Below are 26,843 nucleotides of genomic sequence, written 5' to 3' on the forward strand. Positions count from 1 at the left end.
GAGTGTCGGAGAGGAGTGATGCGTGACAAGTCCAAAGGTCACGTCCTTATATAACAGGCAGAGTGTCCGAACCCCAGTTCGATTCGGAATCCTATCCGAATCGAGCTATAATCCTAATCCAAGAAGGAAAGATGCGGGCGTTAAGCCCCAGCTCGATCCGATGTCTCTCGGAATCCTAGTCCGATTCTAACGATCCAAGGTATCTTCGTTCGAAGTACGTCTCGCCATTTGTGGGCCTTAACTCGGCCCATCCTGCTACGGTCTCGGCCTTCAATCAAGTATGCATTACCGCTGCCTTCGTCGCTTGAAGCTCCACGACGGCACACCCCGCGGAGATGGGAGACCCCGGAGCGGCATCGAGGAGGAAGAACCGATTACCGAAGGGGGGCAGCGAATCTTCCGATCTCCACGCCGCCGCGAGGAACGGGGACCTCACCACGGTCGAGTCCATCTGCAACGCTAATCCCCTCGCCGTCAATGCTCGAGATCGCCATTCCCGGACACCGTATCCTTTCTCCCTTGTTCTCCTTTCCTCAATCTTCGCTTTTGTTGTCGTTATCATGTGGTGGGCTCTTCGCTTGGTTCAGAATCTGTCGAGCAAGCAGCTTATTGCGCCGCCGAGAGTTTGGCACTGAGTTTTAAGGTTCCCTTAGGGTTTTTGAGCTTTAACCTACTTGGCTGGTTCATTTAAATTCCTTTGCTAGGATTCGAATTGCATTGCTGTCTGATTTGGTGCATTATTTGTGACTAGCTGGCCCTTCTGAGTCTTAGGTCTTAAATATCAACTCGATTCCTTTGAAAAGAGAATGAAGAAAAGGATATAGAAGATGAAACTATCTATCGATGGAGGATGACTGTGGCAATGATTTGCAGAAATGATACATGCGGATTCATCCACACTGACACTCTTCGGTATAAGAACTTCCACATAACTTGTGGGTGGAATTGTGTTGCTTCGATACTTAGATTTAATATAGGAAATGTTCATTACGAAGCTGAGAAATTGTTGCTGTCGACAATTTAAACATCTCTTTTCTGTCAATGTATGTTATGTGTTTTTGGGTATTAGAATTTTTAAACATCCAACAAGTGCTTTACTTTTCAAGATCTCAATCTTGGGTAAGTAAATTAACAAAAATTATTCCATATCTTCAACCACATAACTATGTGGTGGGAAAGAGGATATATCATAGTTTCTTATACTAAATCTGTTGTCATCTAAGAAATTTGCAAGTCATAGGGTACAAACTCAACTTTTGGATATTTCTTGTTAACACACAAAGACCGTCGATCGGTGAGTCGGCCTGATTAGTTATCTGCCAAAAGTGTAGGTCTCTTCTGCTGGCTTGCCTTCTAGTCACGCCTCCATGCTACGCCGACGACCTTGCACAATAGGATTGCGTCGAGGGTGTCCCAGGTCGACCCCTTCGATGCTTAAGTTAGCGAAAGATGGACTGATGGAGGGGGAGGAAGACAATAGTGTGAGTAGTGTAAATGAGAGAATAGAGGGTTTTTGCCTGCCTCCTTTTATCTTGGTCTGGGGCTTGGATTTTTTACCAAGGCATCGAGCAGTCTAGACGTGTGTTAGTCAGGCCCCTCTTACTATATATGGTGGGGGCATTAATAAGGATGGCTTGCTGGTGCGGACCGTTGGGACGCCTTTGGGCTGACTCCCCTGTCGCTTTGGGTTAGGCAAGGAGTGGGCCCTCCATTGGTCGTCCGTAGGGGAAGGCTGGTGAAATCGGGTCATGCTATCAATCATTAATACTGAAGCATGGCTTTTGTTGATATGTCAGCCAGGAAGCTACTGGCGAAGCAGGGGCATGCTGCCAGTCATTAATGCAGAGGCGTGGCTTCTATTGAGATGTCAGCCAGGAGGCGGTTGGGGAAGCTGGGGCATGCTGCCAACCATTAATGCGGGGCATGGTTTCTTTAGCTGCGGCATTAGTAAGGAGTGGGTCTTATGTGCCCACTGTCACGAACGGTCGTCGCGCGCCCGCAACAACTCCGTTCAACGAACCGTTCGTCGCTCTCATCTACATGTACAGTTACTTGGCAGCCTGTTTTGCCTTGGTTTTGAGTCATTTTGCTTGTAAAAATGTAAGTTCGAATAAGCTGATGCGTTACAGAGCGATAGCTCACCGAACCGAGCAAAACAGCCCAAAATAGCTTCGTTTTCGGGTGCCGTGGGCTGATTTCTGGAATCTGCCTCCGCTCACCAAAACGTCAGCCATCTCAGCCCCTTTGAACCCCCCGGGTGGTACAGGGGTGGATGGGGCTTCGGTATAGTATCGGGCGTTGAACACTCATTCGCAATTTCGCACGTTGCCTTGACGGGAACTTGTTGTTGCACCCGGGACTCGGTGAGCAGCTGTTTGTGGGCTTGCAGCTGTTCGTTCAACCTTCTAAAGCCCTTGGTTTCCCCCTCTCTCTCTTTTCTCTTGTGCACGCAAGGTGCTCGCTGAATTGCTTGTAAAGCTTCCCCTTTTCGCGAGACTTCGGGACTTGTCCGTTGCTCGTTCTTTCGAACTAGTCAACTTTCTCTTTTACAGGTCCTTTGGGACCTGCGAGAGGTTGCAAGTGGGCTGATCTTTACGGAGCAATATCGTAAGGGCGAAGCGCGTCTTAGGCAACGCAAGCTAAGTTCGCGTCTTGGCTGCAAGGGTGTCTCACGCCTTAGGCAATTCTAGCTAAGGCCGTGACATTGTGGTATCAGAGCGGGCAAGCACTTCAAGCGAGCAGCGAAGGAACTTCGTAACTTCGCCATGTCAAAGCATCGTGGCGAATCCAGCAAGACGGGGCAAGCCGGACCCTTGCCCCAAGCAGCCGTAGGTGGGCTGCATGTGCACACTCGCTCTCATGCTGTTGGAGCCGCTCAAGAGGAGCGCGACAGCGAACATGATGAGCGAGAAGTTGGCTACTCTCCGCGAGCGGAGGAGGCGCAATATGGAGCGCCAACTGGGAAGAAGAGTCACAAGGAGAGACTCACAACGGCGGAAACCCGCTTGGATGTTCTTGAAGCAAGCGTGGAGGAACTCTACCATGGCCAACAAAGGCTTGTTAGGGTAGAGAGCTCGCAAGAGGAAGCAAAGTCCAGGATAGACAAGGTCGAGGCCCTAGTCGACCGACTGTCTGATGACACCAAAGACTCCATGCAACACCTGCAGGAAGTTGTGGCGGAACTCACTTCAAGGGTGACAATGCTCAATATAGCACTAAATGCGGGAGGAAGCAACACCCGCGTTGCACCACCACAAAATTTACGGGCACCCGAGCCTCATGGATATGGAGGGGCCAGAGATGCCAAAGAGCTCGAGAACTTTCTGTTCAACATGGAACAATACTTTCGAGCTATGAGGCCCGATTCTGAAGATACCAAAGTTTCTATAGCAACAATGTATCTGAACGGAGATGCAAAACTTTGGTGGCGAACTCGCTGGGAGGAGATCCAACAAGGTCGGTGTCGGGTTGACACTTGGGAGGACTTGAAGCGGGAGTTGAGAACTTAGTTCCTACCAGAGAACACAGAGTTCATCGTAAGAAGGAAGTTGAGACAACTCCGCCAGAGTACCACCATCCGAGACTATGTGAAACAGTTTTTTGTGCACTAATGCTGGACATACAGGACATGTCCGAGAAGGACAAGTTGTTCAGCTTCCTCGATGGTTTGAAGCCATGGGCTCAACAAGAACTAAATCGAAGGAATGTTACCGATGTGGTCGGGGCAATTGCTGCTGCAGAAAGGCTCACCGACTTTGTTTCCTCTGAAGACCCAGGGAGAAGGAAACAATCTTCAAGCAATCGCCCTCCGAAACATTCTCGAGGGAAGGAGCTCGGGGGTGAACAAAAGAAGAAGAGTTCCCACAAAGGGCAAAACCCGAAAGGCAAGGTCTCAAAATCTGGAGGATGCTTCTTGTGCGGAGGACCACACATGGTGAGGGAGTGCCCACAAAAACAGGCACTCAATGCTTTGACGGCTTCCATCCACCCCCCCGATCGGACCAGGGCAAAGCTGTTGCTCTTAGTTCGAGCAGTTCTGAATCCAGCAGCGACGACGAGGAGTCGCAAGGACCCCGGATGGGAGTAATGCGTTTGTTGAACGCCATGCGGGGTCAAGTGGGGGAAAACATGAAAACAAAGACACAAAAAGCAGGAAGTAGTGAACTGATGTATGTGGACATCAAGTTAGATGGCCAAACGACCCGTGCAATGGTGGACACGGGCGCTACCCACAACTTCATAGTCGATCGAGAAGCACAGCGACTTGGGTTGATCTTGGAGAAGAGCCCAAGCCGAATGAAGGCGGTGAACTCGGAGGCCAGGCGAATCTCCGGGTTAGCGAAGGGAGTCCCCATCAAAATCGAGACATGGAGCGGGAACACCAACATGATGGCAGTGCCACTGGATGACTTCCAAGTGATTCTTGGAATGGAGTTTATGCACGCGGCGAAGTTGGTGCCAATGCCGTTCTTGAACTCCCTATGTATGATGGGAGGTGACAACCCCTGCGTGGTTCCCGTTCTTGGGCTCTTCTCCAAGTTAAATGGCTAAACGACCCGTGCAATGGTGGACACGGGCGCTACCCACAACTTCATAGTCGATCGAGAAGCACAGCGACTTGGGTTGATCTTGGAGAAGAGCCCAAGCCGAATGAAGGCGGTGAACTCGGAGGCCAGGCGAATCTCCGGGTTAGCGAAGGGAGTCCCCATCAAAATCGAGACATGGAGCGGGAACACCAACATGATGGCAGTGCCACTGGATGACTTCCAAGTGATTCTTGGAATGGAGTTTATGCACGCGGCGAAGTTGGTGCCAATGCCGTTCTTGAACTCCCTATGTATGATGGGAGGTGACAACCCCTGCGTGGTTCCCGTCTCTCGAAGAGGAACCAAGGAGCCCCAACACATATCGGCATTATAACTGAAGAAAGGGGTGTGAAAAGGTGAATTAACATTTGTGGCTGCTATGAAGCTAGAGCCACTCAACGAGAAGGCCATTCAAGAACCTGCTGTGGTGGCGAACGTCCTGAAAGAGTTCAATGACGTTATGCCACCCGAATTGTCGAAGACTCTTCCACCACGCAGAGGCGTGGATCACAGCATCGAGCTGGAGCCAGGAGTGAAGCCTCCAGCGAGAACACCCTACCGCATGCCCCCGCCAGAGTTGGCAGAACTCAGGAAGCAGTTAGGTGAACTGCTAAGTAGTGGTCTCATCCGTAGCTCTAAAGCACCTTTCGGAGCTCCAGTTCTCTTCCAGAAGAAACAAGATGGGAGCCTCCGACTCTGCGTCGATTACCGAGCCCTTAACAAAGTGACAGTGAAGAACAAGTATCCCATCTCGCTCATCGTGGACTTGTTCGACCAGTTGGGCAAAGCCAAGTATTTCTCGAAACTTGACCTTATGTCGGGGTATTGGCAGGTGCGCATCGCTGAAGGCGACGAGGCGAAGACTACCTGTGTGACCAGGTATGGAGCGTTTGAGTTCTTGGTGATGCCTTTCGGCTTAACCAACGCTTCAGCCACGTTCTGCACTCTCATGAACCAACTATTCAAGGAGTATTTGGACAAGTTCGAGGTCGTCTACTTTGACGATATCGTTGTATACAACCAAACGCTCGAGGAACTTGTCCAGCAACTTCGGATAATTTTCAAGGTTCTCAGGGAGAACACATTGTTCGTAAAAAGAGAGAAATGCTACTTCGCCCAAACGGAGATCCTATTCTTGGGGCATCAAATCGGTAATGGTTCCATTCGGATGGATAGGTCGAAGGTGCAAGCGATTGCGGAATGACGAACTCCAAAGAAGGTGCCAGAGTTGAGATCCTTCATTGGTTTCGTCAACAACTATCGACGCTTCATAGCGGGGTACTCGAAGCGTGCAAGTCCACTGACGGAGTTACTGAAGAAAGAGCAGCCTTGGAAGTGGTCTGATAAATGTGAAATGACATTCCAAGATCTGAAGGCCGCTGTTATGAAAGAATCAGTGCTCAAATTGCTAGACTATGGGGAGCCTTTTGAAGTCCATACAGATGCTTCAGACTTCGCTATTGGGGGAGTACTCATGCAGGAGGGTCATCCGGTGGCCTACGAGAGCCGCAAACTCAACGAGATCGAGCGACGGTATCCAATGCATGAGAAGGAGACGACAGCGGTGATCCACTGTCTACGAGTTTGGCGACACTATCTCCTCGGATCGCGATTTGTGCTGAGGACGGACAACATCGCTCTTAGCTATTTCCAAACACAGAAGAAGATCTCCCCAAAGTAGGCGTGTTGGTAGGACTTCCTGGTTGAATTTGATATGGCAATGGAGTATAAGCTTGGAAAGGCGAATGTCGTGGCCGATGCATTGAGTTGGAAAGTGGAGCGTGTGAATGCCACACAATTGGAGGGCGGAGGCCAAGCAAGTCAGTTGCACTCCAACTTCCTTTCCAGGATCAGAGATGGACTGTATAGTGAACCCCAGGCAGTTATCCTGATGCAGCTCATCAAAGAAGGCAAGACACGACGATTTTGGGTCTAGGAGGGACTCGTTTACACCAAAGGCAATAGGGTTTATGTTCCCCGAGTAGACAATTTGAGGCGTGAACTTTTAAAAGAGTGTCACGATTCCCTTTGGGCTGGACACCCAGGTATTCACAGAACGTTGGCTCTCGTGGAGAGGGCCTTCTACTAGCCGAAGATGGGGACTGATGTGGAGGAATATGTTCGAACATGCCTTACTTGCCAACAAGACAAGGTGGAGCAGCGGAAGCCGGTGGGACTTTTGGAGCCGTTGCCCGTACCAGAAAGGCCGTGGGAGAGCATTTCCTTGGACTTCATATCAAGCTTGCCACTTGTAGGGAGACTCGGATCGATACTCGTGGTGGTCGATCGGTTTTCAAAGTATGCAACTTTCATTGTTGCTCCCCTACACTGTTCAGCAGAGGAGGCGGCCAAGCACAATATCATTAGTGATCGAGACGCTCGGTTCCTGGGACGATTCTGGATCGAGCTATTCAAATTGTTGGGGTCAAAGTTATACTTATCTACAAGCCTCGACCCCCAGACGGATGGCCAGACTGAAAGGATAAACCCGCTCCTGGAGCAATATCTTCGGCACTACGTGAGTGCCAACCAACGAGATTGGGTGAAGCTGTTGGACGTTGCCCAATTCTCCTACAACTTGCAGCGGAGCTCTGCATCCAACAAGAGCCCATTCGAAATCATTACCGGACAACAATCGTCGACTCCGCACACCATGTCCATTGGGTATACTGGGAGTAGTCCGTCAGCCTACCATTTCGCAAAGGAGTGGCATCGAAATGCAGATATTGCGCGGGCTTACTTGGAGAAGGCGGCAAGAAGGATGAAGAAGTGGGCAGACTTGGGAAGGCGACCGCAAGAGTTCAAAGTTGGCGATTTGGTGTTAGTAAAGCTCCAACCAGCATCACTCCAATTCTTTAGGAACAAAGTCCACAAAGGATTGGTGCGCAAGAATGAAGGGCCCTTCCCAATTATCAGCAGGGTAGGCAACGTCTCTTATAAGTTGCAACTGCCGATGTGGTTCAAAATTCACAACGTTCTTCACGCCAGCAGCCTAAAAGTCGACCACTCGGATCTGCAAGATGCTTCCCGAAGTGTTCCGACTCGGCTACCTCCCATCACAGCCTCCTACGAGAAGCGAGTTGAAACCATTCTGGCGGACCACAAGATAAAGCTACCCAACGGAGCTGAGCAGACAGAGTACTTGGTGAAGTGGCGAAAACTTCCCCGAACTGAAGCCAGTTGGGAGCTTGAAGATGCCCTGCGACATGAAGAAGAGATCATCAACAACTACCAACAAGCGTCGACGAGGGCGTCGATAGTTTAAGTGGGGGAGAATGTCACGAACGATCGTCTTGCGCCCGTAACAACTCCGTTCAACGAACCGTTCGTCGCTCTCATCTACATGTACAGTTACTTGGCAGCCTGTTTTGCCTTAGTTTTGGGTCGTTTTACTTGTAAAAATGTAAGTTCGAACAAGCTGCAGCGTTACAAAGCGACCGCTCACCGAACCGAGCAAAACAGCCCCAAAACAGCTTTGTTTTCGTGTGCCGTGGGCTGATTTATGGAATCTGCCTCCGCTCACCAAAACGTCAGCCATCTCAGCCCCTTTGAACCCCCTGGGTGGCACAGGGGTGGATGGGGCTTCGGTATAGTACCGGGCGTTGAACACTCATTCGCAAGTTCGCACGTTGCCTTGACGGGAACTTGTTGTCGCGCCCGGGACTCGGTGAGCAGCTGTTTGTGGGTTTGCAGCTGTTCGTTCAACCTTCTAAAGAACTTGTTTTCCCCCTCTCCCTCTTTTCTCTTGTGCACGCAAGGTGCTCGCTGAATTGCTTGTAAAGCTTCCCCTTTTCGCGAGATTTCGAGACTTGTCCGTTGCTTGTTCTTTCGAACTAATCAACTTTCTCTTTTACAGGTCCTTCGGGACTTGCGAGAGGTTGCAAGTGGGCTGATCTTTGCGGAACAGTATCGCAAGGGCGAAGCGCGTCTTAGGCAACGCAAGCTAAGTTCGCGTCTTGGCCGCAAGGGTGCCTCACGCCTTAGGCAATTCCAGCTAAGACCGTGACACCACGTTGCGAAGCCAGGATTAGCAAGGCAGATCCCTGCTGGCGAGGGTGTCCCAGGTCGACCCCTTCGATGCTTAAGTTAGCGAAAGATGGATTGATGGAGGGGGAGGAAGCCAATAGTGTGAGTAGTGTAAATGAGAGAATAGAGGGTTTTTGCCTGTCTCCGTTTGTCTTGGTCTGGGGCTTGGATTTTTTACCAAGGCATCGAGCAGTCTAGACGTGTGTTAGCCAGGCCCCTCTTACTATGTATGGTGGGGGCATTAATAAGGACGGCTTGCTGGTGCGGACCATTGGGACGCCTTTGGGCTAACTCCCCTGTCTCTTTGGGTTAGGCAAGGAGTGGGCCCTCCATCGGTCGTCCGGAGGGGAAGGCTGGTGAAATCGGGCCATGCTATCAATCATTAATACCGAAGCATGACTTTTGTTGATATGTCAGCCAGGAGGCTACTGGGGAAGCAGGGGCATGCTGCCAATCATTAATGCAGAGGCGTGGCTTCTGTTGAGATGTCAGCCAGGAGGCGGTTGGGGAAGCTGGGGCATGCTGCCAACCATTAATGCGGGGCATGGTTTCTTTAGCTGCGGCATTAGTAAGGAGTGGGTCTTGTGTGCCCACGTTGGGAAGCCAGGATTGGTAGGGTAGATCCCTGCTGGCGACTGGGAGGTGTTGGTGGGGTTCCCCCACATTTGGCTTTGGTGGCGTTGCTGGCTTAGGTGGCGAGGGGATCTGGTAGTGCCAAGCTTCTCCCTATCAATTCTGAAATTTGATTCTCGGATGCATTGCACATTTTTTCTTTTCTTTTTATTTTGTAAAAAAGTGGAACAAACGAATCTATCAATAAATCTTTTGTTTGGTAATCTAATGTTGCTACCTTGACACGAATAGTACGAAATTGAGTCTTCATCTGGCTGCTTGGTTTGGGCAGACAGAGGTAGTAAGATTTCTCTACAAGAATAACGCCGACATTGGAGCTGCTGCTGCTATGGGTGATACGGCTGCGATCCATATTGCTGCTCAGAAAGGTCATCTAGAGATAATTAGGATCCTATTATCCTCTGATGTCTCTGTCAAGGCCTGCTAACTTGAAAGGTTTGACCCCTCTGCACTATGCCGTCCAAGGATCTCATCCAGAGCTCATCGAGTATCTCATTAAAAAAGGTGCAAGCCTCACCGCCACGACAAAGGCCTAGCAAACACCTATTGACCTTGTGAGCACCGAGGAAGTCTGTGCCCTTCTCGTTGAGTGCAAACAGCCTATGACCAAAGATGATAAATCTACTACGATCAAGGAGGTTGGTGACTCGGTTTCAACGGATAATATTATAGAAGACAATGGAGTCTCCATCCCTGAAGAGTCAGCTAATGTCGATGAAGAAGGCACGGACACTAAGGAAAAGAGAAGAGGTGAAGCAGCTGCTGATGAGGACTCGTCAAAACATTAAAAGTCTTAATGTTTCCCTTGATCACCTTCTGTTTGAAAAATGAAGTACAAGATGAGGATGAAGAATAGGATTCGGATACGAAAGACAACGATCATGTAAGGGCAGCTCTAGTGTTGAAGCTCTAACATTTTATTGGTAACTTTATGTGTTGTTTTCTGGGACTTTATGTGTTGATCTATAAGGTGTTTTTTGTTAGCAAATGTTGCACATCTTTATTCTTTGTTTCTTCATTATATCTGAAGCATGCTTTTGCAGTGGGTGACGGAAATGTTCTCACATTTTCAAATCAGTTTTCTCATGAACTTCTCATCTTTGTACCGTATGTTGAACTTACGGAATGGTCTGGACGAGTGGAGAGTCGAAGAATCTTGTTCTCTTTTGTTGTAGGTGGTCCTTCGAACTGCAAGTTTGGTCACTACAAATCGATGGTCTCTTCTTCCCAGTTTGCGTAGGTCTTGCAGGTTAAGATGGCGTTCGAATTCATGAGCACCTAACTTGACATACTTTCGGCGACGAGTAAATTTGATATCTTCAATTTATTTGCAAGTTCTGTACAAAAAATTGGCAGTGTGTGGAAATGACTCTTCACAAGGATTAATTACTCAGGAAATCCATAGCCCATCATCTTTTCTCTAATCCTTTTAATTTTTGACTTGAAGTAGTGTTAGTTAGCTCAACATCTCTAAACCTTGATTGCAACCTCACATGATTGATTGGCTCCCACGAAGGCCATGGTGCCTTCCACTCACCTTGCTGAAGCTTCATATTTCTGAATTGTAGATCTGAGTCAATTACGATGGAATTATGATCGTTAATTATAATTCGGTGATCAATTGGGAGAAGCGACTCCAAAGTCGGTGCTAAGCTTGATGGGCACGAATGGGTTGATGTTTTACCATCTCAAGAGTCATCTTCAGGTCACATCTCTTCGTCCCTCCTTCTATGGTCTATTGTTTCTATTCTGATTTTGCTTTATCTGTCTTCAGAAGTACAGACTCGGAAAGCAAACCAGAAGGGAGACAAGCCAGGAAGCAAAGAAAAATGGTAGGTCAAGACAGGCCACCATAAACTGAGAGAGTACATACATTCCTTAGAATTGAGCATTCATGCCTGCTTTTTATTCCTCATACAGGAAGCAATTCAAGCAAGACTAATTGTTCCTCTACCACCAACAGTGACGTCTCTAGAACAGACGGTGTCGGGTATGTGTATGGCACAAACTCTACTTTTACATATCATTGCATATAAAATTTAAACTTTATACAAGAAATTGCAAAGCATTAACAAATATCATATGCTGCATATAAAACATCAATGAGTTCTGCAATGACTCGAAATACTACTAAACATCAATAACTCGAGATACTATAAAGGATTTAATAATAAATCAGTTTATCTAATATTTATTTTCAGAGTAATTTACTACTTTGTATTAGATCTGAAGCTTCGGTGGAAGAGACTTTATGACTTTACCAAAAAGATGTGATCCTTTTTTTAATTAATAGAATATTTACTATTGTTAAGACAAGGATTTGAATTAAAGGATGAAGAAAAAAACAACAAAAAAAGAAAGTTTATTATATAAATAATGGATAATAAATTACTGATTTTTTGTTCTTTCTATAAATCTGGGATGTGACGCTGCATACAAAACGTCAATGAGTTCTGCAAATAAATAGGACTGTGCTAAAGAAAATAAATCGTGGAGAAGAGTTTCTTGACTCGAGATACTACAAAGGATTTAATAGCTTCGAACAAGCTAGGGAAGTTTTGCGAAGCGTAAGAATCTTAGTAGTAATGGTTAGTCTGTGATTCTTATTAAACGGTATAGATTCGAATGTTTGTGCACTTGATGTAGTTTTTGTAATTTAGTAATCCCGTGAACTCCAGGCTTTGATTTATGCTCTCTAATTTATATCGGTCATCTAATGTCTCACAAGCCATGCAGAGAAATACTTCTTGGAGAGGCGTTGCGCTATCAGATCGAAGTGCAGAGGAAACTACAGGAGCAACTCGTGGTAAGCCTAATGGTGTGTGGCAAACAAAGGCTCTACTCCTTGTAACATTCACGAGATTACTTGACCAGGTACAGAAGAAATTGCAAATGAGAATCGAGGCTCTGGGGAAGTGCTTGTAAGCAATACGGGAGAAAGCTCAGAAGATCTTTGTTTCGACAGAAGCCACCAGAGCCCAGCTTACGGATTTCGACCTGCCACTATCAGGCTTGACGGAGAACGTCGGTCGGGTTTGCGAAGAGAAGCACTCGGAGCTGAGAGAAGTGCGGTAAGAGGAAAACATCAAGAAGAGGAACGATTCAGAGTTTCAACTTTTTCAGGAAGGTAGAGATGAGGCCGAGGACAGTTCTCTTCTTCTGCTGGATTTGAATGTGAAAGGAAGCAGAGGTGAGATGGTTGGTGGATCAAGAGGAAACGACTTGGATCTCAGAATCCAAACGCAGGGGTTGTAAACCAGCTTTGACTGTCGATTCTGCACTTGCAGACACATCCGATGCTGTCATTGTGCGCATCGAGTTGATATCGAATCTATGTTTCTTTCCTACAGCGTAAATCTTTATACTTCGGTTTGTTGAATGATTTGATCGTGGACGAAACAACTCCCCCTTGTACGGGAACTTCCTCTCTTCGGCCATCAACATATCATGTTGTTTGCCCAATTTGAAAGCTATCAGTTTATCCAAGAACTGTGAGCCAGAAAATAACAGAGCACAGATCGATGTGGTGCACATCCAACAATCTTCGGATTCTTACCATACATCACAAGCAGCAATCAATTTTCACATCCGAATTTGACAGACGACTTGATTTGTATATTATTTACGTTGAAACATTCGACATTTGTGCACAAAGAAAAAGAGAAAGATCATATTTGAGTTGACTTGCTTTGAGAATCGACCACCTTCGCTGCGCTGCGTTGACGAACTCCAAGAACGAAGGAGGAATTCAGCAGGCTTGTAGGCCGTAGATGATGCCGCGATGGCAGGCCACCTTGGCGTCTTGGTCGTCGAAGAACCTCTGCTTCATCTTCAGATAGACTTGGCAGGTCACCAAGCTATCTGATCCAGCTTGATGCGACTTCCCAGCTTGGCGTGGCACCCCGAGGGTACTCGCCGCTTTCTCCAGCCCGCCGGAGAGACCCTTGCAGCCGCGCATCATGTGCTTGAGATCCACAGTCTCTCCGAAGAGCAAGTTCACCAGGCCGAGGAACTCTTCCAGGGTGTCGGGCAGAGGCCCGCCGAACCCCAGCACCTTGATGAGATAGGCGAAGTCGTAGCAGCTGTGAAAGGCGATCCATCGAGTGGAGTGCGGGCGGCAGAAACGGCAATGAGCGACGAGGCCGGAACGATAGAGGTGGGCGGCGAACTGGCCGGAGTCAATGCCGTAGAGGGGGAGCCGGTCGAAGTCGATGCCACTGGAACGGAGCAGGTCGACGGAGTCCGGCGCGTGGGGGTCGCGTCGGACATCGAATTCCCGGAAGTTGAACTCCCACACGAACCCGACCCTGCCGCCGGTGCCGATGTCGGGGAGGTCGCCGAAGGCGTCGAAGAGGGTGAGGCCGAGTTGGACGAGCTCCATCTTGTCGACGTTGGCCTTGAGGAAGGCGTAGCGCAGTCTGGGCGGGAGAAGACGGTGTGGCCTCCGAGTTCTGTAGAGGAAGCCGGGAAACTCCGTGTCGAAGGCGACGTAAGAGAAGCGATCCACGAGGGAAGCAATGATGGAGAACTCGTACTCCAAGTTCCACGCCCAAACCGAGCGCACCACCAAATGTTGCCGCCCTCCTCCTCCTCCTCCTCCTCCTCGTTGCGAAGACATCTTTCCACGCGACGATACAACAGTGTGGAGCGAAGAAGAGTGTCGGAGAGGAGTGATGCGTGACAAGTCCAAAGGTCACGTCCTTATATAACAGGCAGAGTGTCCGAACCCCAGTTCGATTCGGAATCCTATCCGAATCGAGCTATAATCCTAATCCAAGAAGGAAAGATGCGGGCGTTAAGCCCCAGCTCGATCCGATGTCTCTCGGAATCCTAGTCCGATTCTAACGATCCAAGGTATCTTCGTTCGAAGTACGTCTCGCCATTTGTGGGCCTTAACTCGGCCCATCCTGCTACGGTCTCGGCCTTCAATCAAGTATGCATTACCGCTGCCTTCGTCGCTTGAAGCTCCACGACGGCACACCCCGCGGAGATGGGAGACCCCGGAGCGGCATCGAGGAGGAAGAACCGATTACCGAAGGGGGGCAGCGAATCTTCCGATCTCCACGCCGCCGCGAGGAACGGGGACCTCACCACGGTCGAGTCCATCTGCAACGCTAATCCCCTCGCCGTCAATGCTCGAGATCGCCATTCCCGGACACCGTATCCTTTCTCCCTTGTTCTCCTTTCCTCAATCTTCGCTTTTGTTGTCGTTATCATGTGGTGGGCTCTTCGCTTGGTTCAGAATCTGTCGAGCAAGCAGCTTATTGCGCCGCCGAGAGTTTGGCACTGAGTTTTAAGGTTCCCTTAGGGTTTTTGAGCTTTAACCTACTTGGCTGGTTCATTTAAATTCCTTTGCTAGGATTCGAATTGCATTGCTGTCTGATTTGGTGCATTATTTGTGACTAGCTGGCCCTTCTGAGTCTTAGGTCTTAAATATCAACTCGATTCCTTTGAAAAGAGAATGAAGAAAAGGATATAGAAGATGAAACTATCTATCGATGGAGGATGACTGTGGCAATGATTTGCAGAAATGATACATGCGGATTCATCCACACTGACACTCTTCGGTATAAGAACTTCCACATAACTTGTGGGTGGAATTGTGTTGCTTCGATACTTAGATTTAATATAGGAAATGTTCATTACGAAGCTGAGAAATTGTTGCTGTCGACAATTTAAACATCTCTTTTCTGTCAATGTATGTTATGTGTTTTTGGGTATTAGAATTTTTAAACATCCAACAAGTGCTTTACTTTTCAAGATCTCAATCTTGGGTAAGTAAATTAACAAAAATTATTCCATATCTTCAACCTCTATGTGGTGGGAAAGAGGATATATCATAGTTTCTTATACTAAATCTGTTGTCATCTAAGAAATTTGCAAGTCATAGGGTACAAACTCAACTTTTGGATATTTCTTGTTAACACACAAAGACCGTCGATCGGTGAGTCGGCCTGATTAGTTATCTGCCAAAAGTGTAGGTCTCTTCTGCTGGCTTGCCTTCTAGTCACGCCTCCATGCTACGCCGACGACCTTGCACAATAGGATTGCGTCGAGGGTGTCCCAGGTCGACCCCTTCGATGCTTAAGTTAGCGAAAGATGGACTGATGGAGGGGGAGGAAGACAATAGTGTGAGTAGTGTAAATGAGAGAATAGAGGGTTTTTGCCTGCCTCCTTTTATCTTGGTCCGGGGCTTGGATTTTTTACCAAGGCATCGAGCAGTCTAGACGTGTGTTAGCCAGGCCCCTCTTACTATATATGGTGGGGGCATTAATAAGGATGGCTTGCTGGTGCGGACCGTTGGGACGCCTTTGGGCTGACTCCCCTGTCGCTTTGGGTTAGGCAAGGAGTGGGCCCTCCATTGGTCGTCCGTAGGGGAAGGCTGGTGAAATCGGGTCATGCTATCAATCATTAATACTGAAGCATGGCTTTTGTTGATATGTCAGCCGGGAGGCTACTGGGGAAGCAGGGGCATGCTGCCAGTCATTAATGCAGAGGCGTGGCTTCTGTTGAGATGTCAGCCAGGAGGCGGTTGGGGAAGCTGGGGCATGCTGCCAACCATTAATGCGGGGCATGGTTTCTTTAGCTGCGGCATTAGTAAGGAGTGGGTCTTGTGTGCCCACGTTGGGAAGCCAGGATTGGTAGGGTAGATCCCTGCTGGCGACTGGGAGGTGTTGGTGGGGGCCCCCACATTTGGCTTTGGTGGCGTTGCTGGCTTAGGTGGCGAGGGGATCTGGTAGTGCCAAGCTTCTCCCTATCAATTCTGAAATTTGATTCTCGGATGCATTGCACATTTTTTCTTTTCTTTTTATTTTGTAAAAAAGTGGAACAAACGAATCTATTGATAAATCTTTTGTTTGGTAATCTAATGTTGCTACCTTGACACGAATAGTACGAAATTGAGTCTTCATCTGGCTGCTTGGTTTGGGCAGACAGAGGTAGTAAGATTTCTCTACAAGAATAACGCCGACATTGGAGCTGCTGCTGCTATGGGTGATACGGCTGCGATCCATATTGCTGCTCAGAAAGGTCATCTAGAGATAATTAGGATCCTATTATCCTCTGATGTCTCTGTCAAGGCCTGCTAACTTGAAAGGTTTGACCCCTCTGCACTATGCCGTCCAAGGATCTCATCCAGAGCTCATCGAGTATCTCATTAAAAAAGGTGCAAGCCTCACCGCCACGACAAAGGCCTAGCAAACACCTATTGACCTTGTGAGCACCGAGGAAGTCTGTGCCCTTCTCGTTGAGTGCAAACAGCCTATGACCAAAGATGATAAATCTACTACGATCAAGGAGGTTGGTGACTCGGTTTCAACGGATAATATTATAGAAGACAATGGAGTCTCCATCCCTGAAGAGTCAGCTAATGTCGATGAAGAAGGCACGGACACTAAGGAAAAGAGAAGAGGTGAAGCAGCTGCTGATGAGGACTCGTCAAAACATTAAAAGTCTTAATGTTTCCCTTGATCACCTTCTGTTTGAAAAATGATGTACAAGATGAGGATGAAGAATAGGATTCGGATACGAAAGACAACGATCATGTAAGGGCAGCTCTAGTGTTGAAGCTCTAACATTTTATTGGTAACTTTATGTGTTGTTTTCTGGGACTTTATGTGTTGATCTATAAGGTGTTTTTTGTTAGCAAATGTTGCACATCTTTATTCTTTGTTTCTTCATTATATCTGAAGCATGCTTTTGCAGTGGGTGACGGAAATGTTCTCACATTTTCAAATCAGTTTTCTCATGAACTTCTCATCTTTGTACCGTATGTTGAACTTACGGAATGGTCTGGACGAGTGGAGAGTCGAAGAATCTTGTTCTCTTTTGTTGTAGGTGGTCCTTCGAACTGCAAGTTTGGTCACTACAAATCGATGGTCTCTTCTTCCCAGTTTGCGTAGGTCTTGCAGGTTAAGATGGCGTTCGAATTCATGAGAACCTAACTTGACATACTTTCGACGACGAGTAAATTTGATATCTTCAATTTATTTGCAAGTTCTGTACAAAAAATTGGCAGTGTGTGGAAATGACTCTTCACAAGGATTAATTACTCAGGAAATCCATAGCCCATCATCTTTTCTCTAATCCTTTTAATTTTTGACTTGAAGTAGTGTTAGTTAGCTCAACATCTCTAAACCTTGATTGCAACCTCACATGATTGATTGGCTCCCACGAAGGCCATGGTGCCTTCCACTCACCTTGCTGAAGCTTCATATTTCTGAATTGTAGATCTGAGTCAATTACGATCGAATTATGATCGTTAATTATAATTCGGTGATCAATTGGGAGAAGCGACTCCAAAGTCGGTGCTAAGCTTGATGGGCACGAATGGGTTGATGTTTTACCATCTCAAGAGTCATCTTCAGGTCACATCTCTTCGTCCCTCCTTCTATGGTCTATTGTTTCTATTCTGATTTTGCTTTATCTGTCTTCAGAAGTACAGACTCGGAAAGCAAACCAGAAGGGAGACAAGCCAGGAAGCAAAGAAAAATGGTAGGTCAAGACAGGCCACCATAAACTGAGAGAGTACATACATTCCTTAGAATTGAGCATTCATGCCTGCTTTTTATTCCTCATACAGGAAGCAATTCAAGCAAGACTAATTGTTCCTCTACCACCAACAGTGACGTCTCTAGAACAGACGGTGTCGGGTATGTGTATGGCACAAACTCTACTTTTACATATCATTGCATATAAAATTTAAACTTTATACAAGAAATTGCAAAGCATTAACAAATATCATATGCTGCATATAAAACATCAATGAGTTCTGCAATGACTCGAAATACTACTAAACATCAATAACTCGAGATACTATAAAGGATTTAATAATAAATCAGTTTATCTAATATTTATTTTCAGAGTAATTTACTACTTTGTATTAGATCTGAAGCTTCGGTGGAAGAGACTTTATGACTTTACCAAAAAGATGTGATCCTTTTTTTAATTAATAGAATATTTACTATTGTTAAGACAAGGATTTGAATTAAAGGATGAAGAAAAAAACAACAAAAAAAGAAAGTTTATTATATAAATAATGGATAATAAATTACTGATTTTTTGTTCTTTCTATAAATCTGGGATGTGACGCTGCATACAAAACGTCAATGAGTTCTGCAAATAAATAGGACTGTGCTAAAGAAAATAAATCGCGGAGAAGAGTTTCTTGACTCGAGATACTACAAAGGATTTAATAGCTTCGAACAAGCTAGGGAAGTTTTGCGAAGCGTAAGAATCTTAGCAGTAATGGTTAGTCTGTGATTCTTATTAAACGGTATAGATTCGAATGTTTGTGCACTTGATGTAGTTTTTGTAATTTAGTAATCCCGTGAACTCCAGGCTTTGATTTATGCTCTCTAATTTATATCGGTCATCTAATGTCTCACAAGCCATGCAGAGAAATACTTCTTGGAGAGGCGTTGCGCTATCAGATCGAAGTGCAGAGGAAACTGCAGGAGCAACTCGTGGTAAGCCTAATGGTGTGTGGCAAACAAAGGCTCTACTCCTTGTAACATTCACGAGATTACTTGACCAGGTACAGAAGAAATTGCAAATGAGAATCGAGGCTCTGGGGAAGTGCTTGTAAGCAATACGGGAGAAAGCTCAGAAGATCTTTGTTTCGACATGAATGGCTCGTCAGGCAGTTTGGAAGCCACCAGAGCCCAGCTTACGGATTTCGACCTGCCACTATCAGGCTTGACGGAGAACGTCGGTCGGGTTTGCGAAGAGAAGCACTCGGAGCTGAGAGAAGTGCGGTAAGAGGAAAACATCAAGAAGAGGAACGATTCAGAGTTTCAACTTCATCAGGAAGGTAGAGATGAGGCCGAGGACAGTTCTCTTCTTCTGCTGGATTTGAATGTGAAAGGAAGCAGAGGTGAGATGGTTGGTGGATCAAGAGGAAACGACTTGGATCTCAGAATCCAAACGCAGGGGTTGTAAACCAGCTTTGACTGTCGATTCTGCACTTGCAGACACATCCGATGCTGTCATTGTGCGCATCGAGTTGATATCGAATCTATGTTTCTTTCCTACAGCGTAAATCTTTATACTTCGGTTTGTTGAATGATTTGATCGTGGACGAAACAACTCCCCCTTGTACGGGAACTTCCTCTCTTCGGCCATCAACATATCATGTTGTTTGCCCAATTTGAAAGCTATCAGTTTATCCAAGAACTGTGAGCCAGAAAATAACAGAGCACAGATCGATGTGGTGCACATCCAACAATCTTCGGATTCTTACCATACATCACAAGCAGCAATCAATTTTCACATCCGAATTTGACAGACGACTTGATTTGTATATTATTTACGTTGAAACATTCGACATTTGTGCACAAAGAAAAAGAGAAAGATCATATTTGAGTTGACTTGCTTTGAGAATCGACCACCTTCACTGCGCTGCGTTGACGAACTCCAAGAACGAAGGAGGAATTCAGCAGGCTTGTAGGCCGTAGATGATGCCGCGATGGCAGGCCACCTTGGCGTCTTGGTCGTCGAAGAACCTCTGCTTCATCTTCAGATAGACTTGGCAGGTCACCAAGCTATCTGATCCAGCTTGATGCGACTTCCCAGCTTGGCGTGGCACCCCGAGGGTACTCGCCGCTTTCTCCAGCCCGCCGGAGAGACCCTTGCAGCCGCGCATCATGTGCTTGAGATCCACAGTCTCTCCGAAGAGCAAGTTCACCAGGCCGAGGAACTCTTCCAGGGTGTCGGGCAGAGGCCCGCCGAACCCCAGCACCTTGATGAGATAGGCGAAGTCGTAGCAGCTGTGAAAGGCGATCCATCGAGTGGAGTGCGGGCGGCAGAAACGGCAATGAGCGACGAGGCCGGAACGATAGAGGTGGGCGGCGAACTGGCCGGAGTCAATGCCGTAGAGGGGGAGCCGGTCGAAGTCGATGCCACTGGAACGGAGCAGGTCGACGGAGTCCGGCGCGTGGGGGTCGCGTCGGACATCGAATTCCCGGAAGTTGAACTCCCACACGAACCCGACCCTGCCGCCGGTGCCGATGTCGGGGAGGTCGCCGAAGGCGTCGAAGAGGGTGAGGCCGAGTTGGACGAGCTCCATCTTGTCGACGTTGGCCTTGAGGAAGGCGTAGCGCAGTCTGGGCGGGAGAAGACGGTGTGGCCTCCGAGTTCTGTAGAGGAAGCCGGGAAACTCCGTGTCGAAGGCGACGTAAGAGAAGCGATCCACGAGGGAAGCAATGATGGAGAACTCGTACTCCAAGTTCCACGCCCAAACCGAGCGCACCACCAAATGTTGCCGCCCTCCTCCTCCTCGTTGCGAAGACATCTTTCCACGCGACGATACAACAGTGTGGAGCGAAGAAGAGTGTCGGAGAGGAGTGATGCGTGACAAGTCCAAAGGTCACGTCCTTATATAACAGGCAGAGTGTCCGAACCCCAGTTCGATTCGGAATCCTATCCGAATCGAGCTATAATCCTAATCCAAGAAGGAAAGATGCGGGCGTTAAGCCCCAGCTCGATCCGATATCTCTCGGAATCCTAGTCCGATTCTAACGATCCAAGGTATCTTCGTTCGAAGTACGTCTCGCCATTTGTGGGCCTTAACTCGGCCCATCCTGCTACGGTCTCGGCCTTCAATCAAGTATGCATTACCGCTGCCTTCGTCGCTTGAAGCTCCACGACGGCACACCCCGCGGAGATGGGAGACCCCGGAGCGGCATCGAGGAGGAAGAACCGATTACCGAAGGGGGGCAGCGAATCTTCCGATCTCCACGCCGCCGCGAGGAACGGGGACCTCACCACGGTCGAGTCCATCTGCAACGCTAATCCCCTCGCCGTCAATGCTCGAGATCGCCATTCCCGGACACCGTATCCTTTCTCCCTTGTTCTCCTTTCCTCAATCTTCGCTTTTGTTGTCGTTATCATGTGGTGGGCTCTTCGCTTGGTTCAGAATCTGTCGAGCAAGCAGCTTATTGCGCCGCCGAGAGTTTGGCACTGAGTTTTAAGGTTCCCTTAGGGTTTTTGAGCTTTAACCTACTTGGCTGGTTCATTTAAATTCCTTTGCTAGGATTCGAATTGCATTGCTGTCTGATTTGGTGCATTATTTGTGACTAGCTGGCCCTTCTGAGTCTTAGGTCTTAAATATCAACTCGATTCCTTTGAAAAGAGAATGAAGAAAAGGATATAGAAGATGAAACTATCTATCGATGGAGGATGACTGTGGCAATGATTTGCAGAAATGATACATGCGGATTCATCCACACTGACACTCTTCGGTATAAGAACTTCCACATAACTTGTGGGTGGAATTGTGTTGCTTCGATACTTAGATTTAATATAGGAAATGTTCATTACGAAGCTGAGAAATTTTTGCTGTTGACAATTTAAACATCTCTTTTCTGTCAATTTATGTTTTGAGTTTTTGGGTATTAAAAATTTTAAACATCCAACTTTACTTTTCAAGATCTCGATATCGGGTAAGTAAATTAACAAAAATTATTCAATATCTTGAACCTCCATGTGGTCGAAAAAGGGATATATCATAGTTTCTCTTACTAAACCTGTTGTCATCTTAGAAAGTTGCAAGTCATAGGGTACAAACTCAACTTTTGGATCATTCTTAAACTTGATTCTCTCAACTGCATTGCACATTTTTCCTTTTGTTTTTATTCTGTTAAAACTGGAACTAATGATTCTTTTGAAAAATCTTTTGTTTGATCATCAATGTTGCTACCTTGACACGAATAATTTGAAATTGAGACTGCATCTAGCTGCTTGGTCTGGGCAGACCGAAGTAGTAAGATTTCTCTGCAAGAATAAGGCTGACGTCGGAGCTGCTGCTATGGATGATACGGCTGCGATCCATTTTGCTGCTCAGAAAGGTCATCTAGAGATAATTAGGATCCTATTATCCTCTGGTGTCTCTGTCAGGGCGGCTAACAGGAAAGGTTTGACCCCTCTGCACTATGCTGTCCAAGGATCCCATCCAGAGCTCTTCAAGTATCTCATTAGAAAAGGTGCAAGCCTTACCGCCAAGACAAAGGCCGGGCAAACACCTATGGACCTTGCGAGCACCGAGGAAGTCCGCGCTCTTCTCGTCGAGTGCAAACAATCTTTGACCAAAGATGATAAATCTACTACGATCATGGAGGTTGGTGACTCGGTTTCAAAGGAGGATATTGAAGCAAAAAATGGAGGCTCCATTCCTGAAGAGTCAGCTAATGTCAATGAAGAAGGCACGGATACTAAGGAAAAGAGAAGAGGTGAGGCAACGGCTGATGAGGACTCATCAAAACCGAAAAAGGCTAAGGTTTCCCTTGATCACCTTCTGGCTGAAAATGATGTCTTAGATGAGGATGAAGAATAGGACACAGGTATGAAAGAGAACAATCATATAAGGGCAGTTCTAGTGTTGAAGCTCTAACATTTTATGGTAACTTTATGTGTTGTTTTCTTGGACTTTATGTGTTGATCTGTAAGGTTTTCTTTGTTAGCAAGTGTTGCACATCTTTATTCTTCGTGTCCTTGTTGTATCTGAAGCATGCTTTTGCAGTGGATGAACGAAAAGTTCTCACATTTTCAGATCAGTTTTCTCATGAACTTCTTATCGTTGTACTGTATGTTGAACTTACACTATGATCCGGACGAATGGAGAGTCGAAGAATCATGTTCTATTTTGATGTAGTTGGTCCTTTGAACTGCAAGTTTGGCTGCTACAGATGGATGGTCTCTTCTTCCAGTTTGTGTAGGTCTTGCAGGTTAAGATGGTTTTCGAATTCATGAGCACCTAACTCGACCTACTTTCGACAACGAGTAAATTTGATATCTTCAATTTATTTGCAAGTTCTGTACAAAAAATTAGCAGTGGATTAATTACTCTGTTCCAGAGTTCATCATCTTTTCTCTAATCCTTAAATTTTTTGACTTGAAGCATTGTTATTTAGTGTGATTGGTTAGACCTGCCAACCTCATAACATAGTTGATGATTAGTGTTAGTTTGTGTGGCTAACCTTGATTGCAACCTCACATGATTGATTGGCTGCCACGAAGGCCATGGTGCCTTGGTGGCACCTCACATGATGAGATGTTGGGAACACCTCATCACGACATTGGTATCAGTGCAGTGCAGGTCGATATGATATCGGACACTCATGTCCGGCCAATGTCATTCCCCGACGGAGACAAAGGAGAATAATTAAACAAATCAAATAGAAACCTAACACATGCTAATCACACGCTAATCACGTCAAGTTAAGCAAATCAAACCAAGACAAAAGAGAATAATTAAAAAGGGAAGCAGTTCAGCGTACCAAACCCATCGGACCTCCTCGTCCACAAAACTCTCTCTTTTGTTTCACCAACCCCACCAACGCTTCCACAAAGTGGCCCTCATCACACCTTCCACCAAACACACAAGGATTCCTTCCACCCGTTTATTCCCTGACAGGACGATAACACGAGGATTCCACCGAGTAAAAGAAAACCAGCGTAATCTATTTATCGACAAAACGATGACAGAACTACTACACTGAGGGCAAAAAGGTCAAGAAATTTCTTTTTTATTCACTTGAATTGAATCCTGCCTGTGACAATTTGATGGTAAAAGAGCACTCCAACACCCAGATGCAATGCATAATGATACACACATAAATGTCAAACGGTTATCAGTCAACTAGATCTTGTTTGAGAATACATCTCATCAAAAGCATACAGCAGCCCTCGGAGAAGCAGGGGAAGAGTCTGCGCCCTCCAGCTTAAGAGAAAGGGGATCCCAAACTACTTCGCTGCTGCATTGCCCAGTCTTTTGAGCACATATAACAGCTCTGGTTTGAAGAATTTTGGAGTCGCCTGCATTGGCCACTGCAACTGCCTTTAGCCGGAGCCGCTCAGCTCTTGATCCGATGGTCTGACCTAAGATTGATGCTGCTATCGTAATTGCCATTGCTGTCTTCGGCATCATCACAGACTTCCTAAGCATTGCAATGAAAGGTACGGCTGCGTGAACTGCTGCAAACCACTGCGGGGAGAACTTTGTTGTGTGTTCCCTCCATACCCCGAGCGGGACATTTGCTGCCATGCCCAGCATGGCTATAGCTAGCATCTTGGCTGGTAGAGGTTGCGGCCGGAGGTTCTTTACCAAGGCTGTTCGGGCCAGTGCTGCACGGGCAGCCACCACAACAGGCGGACACCTTAGTTTCATACCTGGTGGAGGCTTTAAAACCTTTGCAACCAGAGGAAGAACCCCACTAACCGCCCTGTATGACTTCGCTATGGGGCACTGCCCGGTTTCCAGCCACTCGTTGCTTCGCGACTCATGCACCGAATCACCTCGTTTCTAAATCAATTTATGTGAAGACAGAGGTTAGTGAATATAATGCCTCATAGCGTGGACTTCATGTAGAAATAATACAATTGTGATTGCTACAACAGTGATTCACAATCTTCCACCAGAAGAAGCCCTTTCGATCATTGTCACTTGCAAAAAGAAATGTGTTTTGTGTACATTCATGACAGCTCAGCAGTAAAGCCAAGAAACATATCACTCTTGGTTGTCAAAGTGAAGCAAGTTATTATTATCAATATGATCAAAGTAATGGAGTATCAAAGAACACATCGAAAATGAAGTCAAATACACGTAAAGCAAACAAATCATGCGATTAACAGGCCAAGAATAATGGAACATAAAGAAACTACCTGAGAAGCTGATTCCTGCTTGGAGGATCTATTATTCTGCATCTTCCACTTTTTGGAGAAAAAATCAAAGCCGAAAGGTCCTCCAAAAGCTGAAAGACTGATTGTGGCTGCCTTTGCTGCTAAGGGATTAAATGTATCAACAAATTCAGGTTCTAGTTTCTCTTGACGTTCTGATGATCTTCCTGTGAGTGGAACAACTCCATCTTGCCCATGGAAAAGCCTAAATGCCATTTCAAAATTGGGTCCATCTTCAAAGATTGGACCCTTGGCCCCTTGCACCTTAACAAATGAAAGAGTCTATGCATAAGTAATTATCACATCACATCTAGTTTGTATGGCACCAGGAAACTTACAGGGACAGGAAAATTGACAGATGAGAAGGAAAAGTTGGTAGGCTCATTGATATTTCTCAAGAATGGGCATCTTTGAATATCTTGCTGAGCAAAAATCTCAGGACACGGTGATTCACTTGATATTCCACTGAAGCCAGACTCCATTTGAATGCCAAGCAGCTAAAACAAAGAAAAGATGAATAAATATTTCAATGCCTCCACAGTTATTATATGAAAATATACAACAGAAGCTAGGATAACATGACATTATATTGAAACAGGAAACAAAAGAAAAATTCTACGAAAGATGAGATAGATAGCCTAATTTTTCACTTGAAAGAACTGATAACCTAGAAAGAGAGGAAAAGGCCTTATACAGATATAGATAGCCTATGGATGTAAATATTGTTTATAGGTCAGACAATTCTTCAATCCAAATCCCTGCCTGAATTGCCAATGTTAAAATAAAGATGAAGTAGTATGGTCCCTAGAAAACAAAACAATGATTCGGTTTATGGTATGTCAGTAAGGGTGACAAAAATTTCTGGCCATCAGCTTAAAACCTTGAAGAACCATTTCATTATGGAAACCTATTAAACTTATATCAAATCAATTCAGTGAAACAAAAGCATATTACAAGAGAAACTTGGGGTGTATATGTTGTTTAAATGTTATTTGTTTGCCAATTTCTCCATTTCAAATCCTTATCTAAATAGCTAATGTTCGAAGAAAGATAAATAAGCATAGTCTACCAAGAAAACAGAATAAGCTTAACGCTTATGTTATGTTACCAAGGGTTACAAGAGTTTTCATCAGCGTAACCAAGTCCTATGATGACCATTTCATGGTGTTAAACCAAAGAAAATTAGAGAAATTAAGTTGAGCAAATTTGGAGGCAGATCCGGCATCAGCCTAAAAGATTGAACTTGCAGTATTAAGCATGAGGGATCAAAGTAGATATGAACATGAATAATAGCCCAAGATCAATCAAACATTCTTCTTTTTATTTTGGTAGGATAGGCATGAATCATGCAGTTCTTTTTTCTTTCCCTTTTTTTCTTGGCATGGTTGACTTTAACAAAATTGCTTCATCAACTTGCAATTTTTCGATGGTAAAGACGACGAACATCCTCCAAAAAAGTTCAGATCAAGGGTCAAATACGCTCGTGCCATCAGAGAGAGGGATCAAAAATATCCCATCTTTCCACCAAAATCACAAACCACTCTCACCATAGAATTCGAAATCACAAAAAAAGTATGACAAAACTAACAACAAATCACCAAGACAGACGCAACGAAGAACAAAAAAAAAAAATCCTTCTGTGGCGATCACGCGAAATGGTCGATCCAGAATTCGTAAAGATGATTTTTTTTTCCGATATAAGAAAACAATCTATCGAGAATTCGAGCAGATAGAAGGAGAATACCTCAGGAAATGCTTGAGAGATGGGAACAGAAATCCCAAGGGACGAAGAGAGACGGAAAGCGCCGAAATGAAATCCCAAATCGTGTGGGGAGCACGACGATGCCAGCCGCCCCTCCCAACTTCGCCATTAATTATACTACGGCGACCCGAATTAAAGCACTGGTCCATCCGGTTGCCGCTGGC

The 26,843-nt window shown here is 46.1% G+C and overlaps 6 protein-coding genes across 13 annotated transcripts; 3 read left to right on the top strand and 3 right to left on the bottom strand.

The window, feature by feature from the left end:
- The first annotated feature begins 186 nt into the window (after window positions 1–186).
- Window positions 187–12,624, top strand: LOC135653251 (myb family transcription factor PHL11-like). Of its 6 annotated transcripts, none has more exons than XM_065175032.1 (6): window positions 372–505; window positions 9,477–10,950; window positions 11,020–11,077; window positions 11,166–11,235; window positions 11,982–12,051; window positions 12,120–12,624. In XM_065175032.1, exons 2-6 carry the CDS (start codon window positions 10,903–10,905, stop codon window positions 12,168–12,170), a joined length of 297 nt encoding a protein of 98 aa, XP_065031104.1. In that variant the 5' UTR covers window positions 372–505; window positions 9,477–10,902; the 3' UTR covers window positions 12,171–12,624. The 6 variants fall into 6 exon arrangements, with proteins under 6 accessions (XP_065031100.1, XP_065031101.1, XP_065031102.1 ...); XM_065175033.1 differs by having other exon boundaries at window positions 12,126–12,624; XM_065175028.1 differs by lacking the exon at window positions 9,477–10,950 and having other exon boundaries at window positions 187–505; window positions 11,974–12,051; window positions 12,120–12,594.
- A 369-nt stretch (window positions 12,625–12,993) lies between these two features.
- Window positions 12,994–13,863, bottom strand: LOC135652331 (probable CCR4-associated factor 1 homolog 11). Its single transcript, XM_065173173.1, has one exon. The coding sequence runs from the start codon at window positions 13,861–13,863 to the stop codon at window positions 12,994–12,996; it is 870 nt and encodes a 289-aa protein (XP_065029245.1).
- A 127-nt stretch (window positions 13,864–13,990) lies between these two features.
- On the top strand, window positions 13,991–19,278 carry LOC135653183 (uncharacterized). 3 transcript variants are annotated; one of them, XM_065174811.1, is made up of 5 exons: window positions 13,991–14,405; window positions 17,681–17,738; window positions 17,827–17,896; window positions 18,635–18,712; window positions 18,787–19,278. In XM_065174811.1, the coding sequence occupies exons 1-5, from the start codon at window positions 14,236–14,238 to the stop codon at window positions 19,002–19,004; spliced, it is 594 nt and encodes a 197-aa protein (XP_065030883.1). In that variant the 5' UTR covers window positions 13,991–14,235; the 3' UTR covers window positions 19,005–19,278. The 3 variants fall into 3 exon arrangements, with proteins under 3 accessions (XP_065030883.1, XP_065030882.1, XP_065030884.1); XM_065174810.1 differs by having other exon boundaries at window positions 14,005–14,405; window positions 18,781–19,278; XM_065174812.1 differs by having other exon boundaries at window positions 14,021–14,405; window positions 18,643–18,712; window positions 18,781–19,278.
- Window positions 19,279–19,350: 72 nt separating this feature from the next.
- On the bottom strand, window positions 19,351–20,718 carry LOC135653182 (probable CCR4-associated factor 1 homolog 11). Its single transcript, XM_065174808.1, has one exon. It carries the CDS (start codon window positions 20,533–20,535, stop codon window positions 19,678–19,680), a length of 858 nt encoding a protein of 285 aa, XP_065030880.1. The 5' UTR covers window positions 20,536–20,718; the 3' UTR covers window positions 19,351–19,677.
- Window positions 20,719–20,847: 129 nt separating this feature from the next.
- Window positions 20,848–22,795, top strand: LOC103970543 (uncharacterized). Its single transcript, XM_065174809.1, has 2 exons — window positions 20,848–21,077; window positions 21,969–22,795. The coding sequence occupies exons 1-2, from the start codon at window positions 20,908–20,910 to the stop codon at window positions 22,573–22,575; spliced, it is 777 nt and encodes a 258-aa protein (XP_065030881.1). The 5' UTR covers window positions 20,848–20,907; the 3' UTR covers window positions 22,576–22,795.
- Window positions 22,796–23,751: 956 nt separating this feature from the next.
- LOC103970545 (uncharacterized) lies at window positions 23,752–26,802 on the bottom strand. The gene is made up of 4 exons (XM_009384351.3): window positions 26,662–26,802; window positions 25,256–25,414; window positions 24,903–25,181; window positions 23,752–24,543 (listed from the first exon to the last, which is right to left on the bottom strand). Exons 2-4 carry the CDS (start codon window positions 25,397–25,399, stop codon window positions 23,908–23,910), a joined length of 1,059 nt encoding a protein of 352 aa, XP_009382626.1. The 5' UTR covers window positions 25,400–25,414; window positions 26,662–26,802; the 3' UTR covers window positions 23,752–23,907.
- Window positions 26,803–26,843: the final 41 nt, after the last annotated feature.

Source organism: Musa acuminata, chromosome BXJ3-11 (assembly GCF_036884655.1).
Source record: "Musa acuminata AAA Group cultivar baxijiao chromosome BXJ3-11, Cavendish_Baxijiao_AAA, whole genome shotgun sequence".
In the NCBI taxonomy this organism is placed as follows: Eukaryota; Viridiplantae; Streptophyta; class Magnoliopsida; order Zingiberales; family Musaceae; genus Musa; species Musa acuminata.

What these genes read in the sequence shown, in the direction of transcription:
- LOC135653251 (XM_065175028.1), top strand. Translation starts at nt 336, where the DNA reads ATGGGAGACCCCGGAGCGGCATCGAGGAGGAAGAACCGATTACCGAAG. An exon ending in CCAGGAAGCAAAGAAAAATG is followed by an intron (nt 11,078 to 11,165) that starts GTAGGTCAAGAC and finishes TTCCTCATACAG; the next exon opens with GAAGCAATTCAAGCAAGACT. An exon ending in TCTAGAACAGACGGTGTCGG is followed by an intron (nt 11,236 to 11,973) that starts GTATGTGTATGG and finishes ATGTCTCACAAG; the next exon opens with CCATGCAGAGAAATACTTCT.
- LOC135652331 (XM_065173173.1), bottom strand. Translation starts at nt 13,863, where the DNA reads ATGTCTTCGCAACGAGGAGGAGGAGGAGGAGGAGGAGGGCGGCAACAT.
- LOC135653183 (XM_065174810.1), top strand. Translation starts at nt 14,236, where the DNA reads ATGGGAGACCCCGGAGCGGCATCGAGGAGGAAGAACCGATTACCGAAG. An exon ending in GATCGCCATTCCCGGACACC is followed by an intron (nt 14,406 to 17,680) that starts GTATCCTTTCTC and finishes ATCTGTCTTCAG; the next exon opens with AAGTACAGACTCGGAAAGCA. An exon ending in CCAGGAAGCAAAGAAAAATG is followed by an intron (nt 17,739 to 17,826) that starts GTAGGTCAAGAC and finishes TTCCTCATACAG; the next exon opens with GAAGCAATTCAAGCAAGACT.
- LOC135653182 (XM_065174808.1), bottom strand. Translation starts at nt 20,535, where the DNA reads ATGTCTTCGCAACGAGGAGGAGGAGGGCGGCAACATTTGGTGGTGCGC.
- LOC103970543 (XM_065174809.1), top strand. Translation starts at nt 20,908, where the DNA reads ATGGGAGACCCCGGAGCGGCATCGAGGAGGAAGAACCGATTACCGAAG. An exon ending in GATCGCCATTCCCGGACACC is followed by an intron (nt 21,078 to 21,968) that starts GTATCCTTTCTC and finishes TTTGAAATTGAG; the next exon opens with ACTGCATCTAGCTGCTTGGT.
- LOC103970545 (XM_009384351.3), bottom strand. Translation starts at nt 25,399, where the DNA reads ATGGAGTCTGGCTTCAGTGGAATATCAAGTGAATCACCGTGTCCTGAG. An exon ending in CTGTCAATTTTCCTGTCCCT is followed by an intron (nt 25,182 to 25,255) that starts GTAAGTTTCCTG and finishes TCATTTGTTAAG; the next exon opens with GTGCAAGGGGCCAAGGGTCC. An exon ending in AGCAGGAATCAGCTTCTCAG is followed by an intron (nt 24,544 to 24,902) that starts GTAGTTTCTTTA and finishes AAATTGATTTAG; the next exon opens with AAACGAGGTGATTCGGTGCA.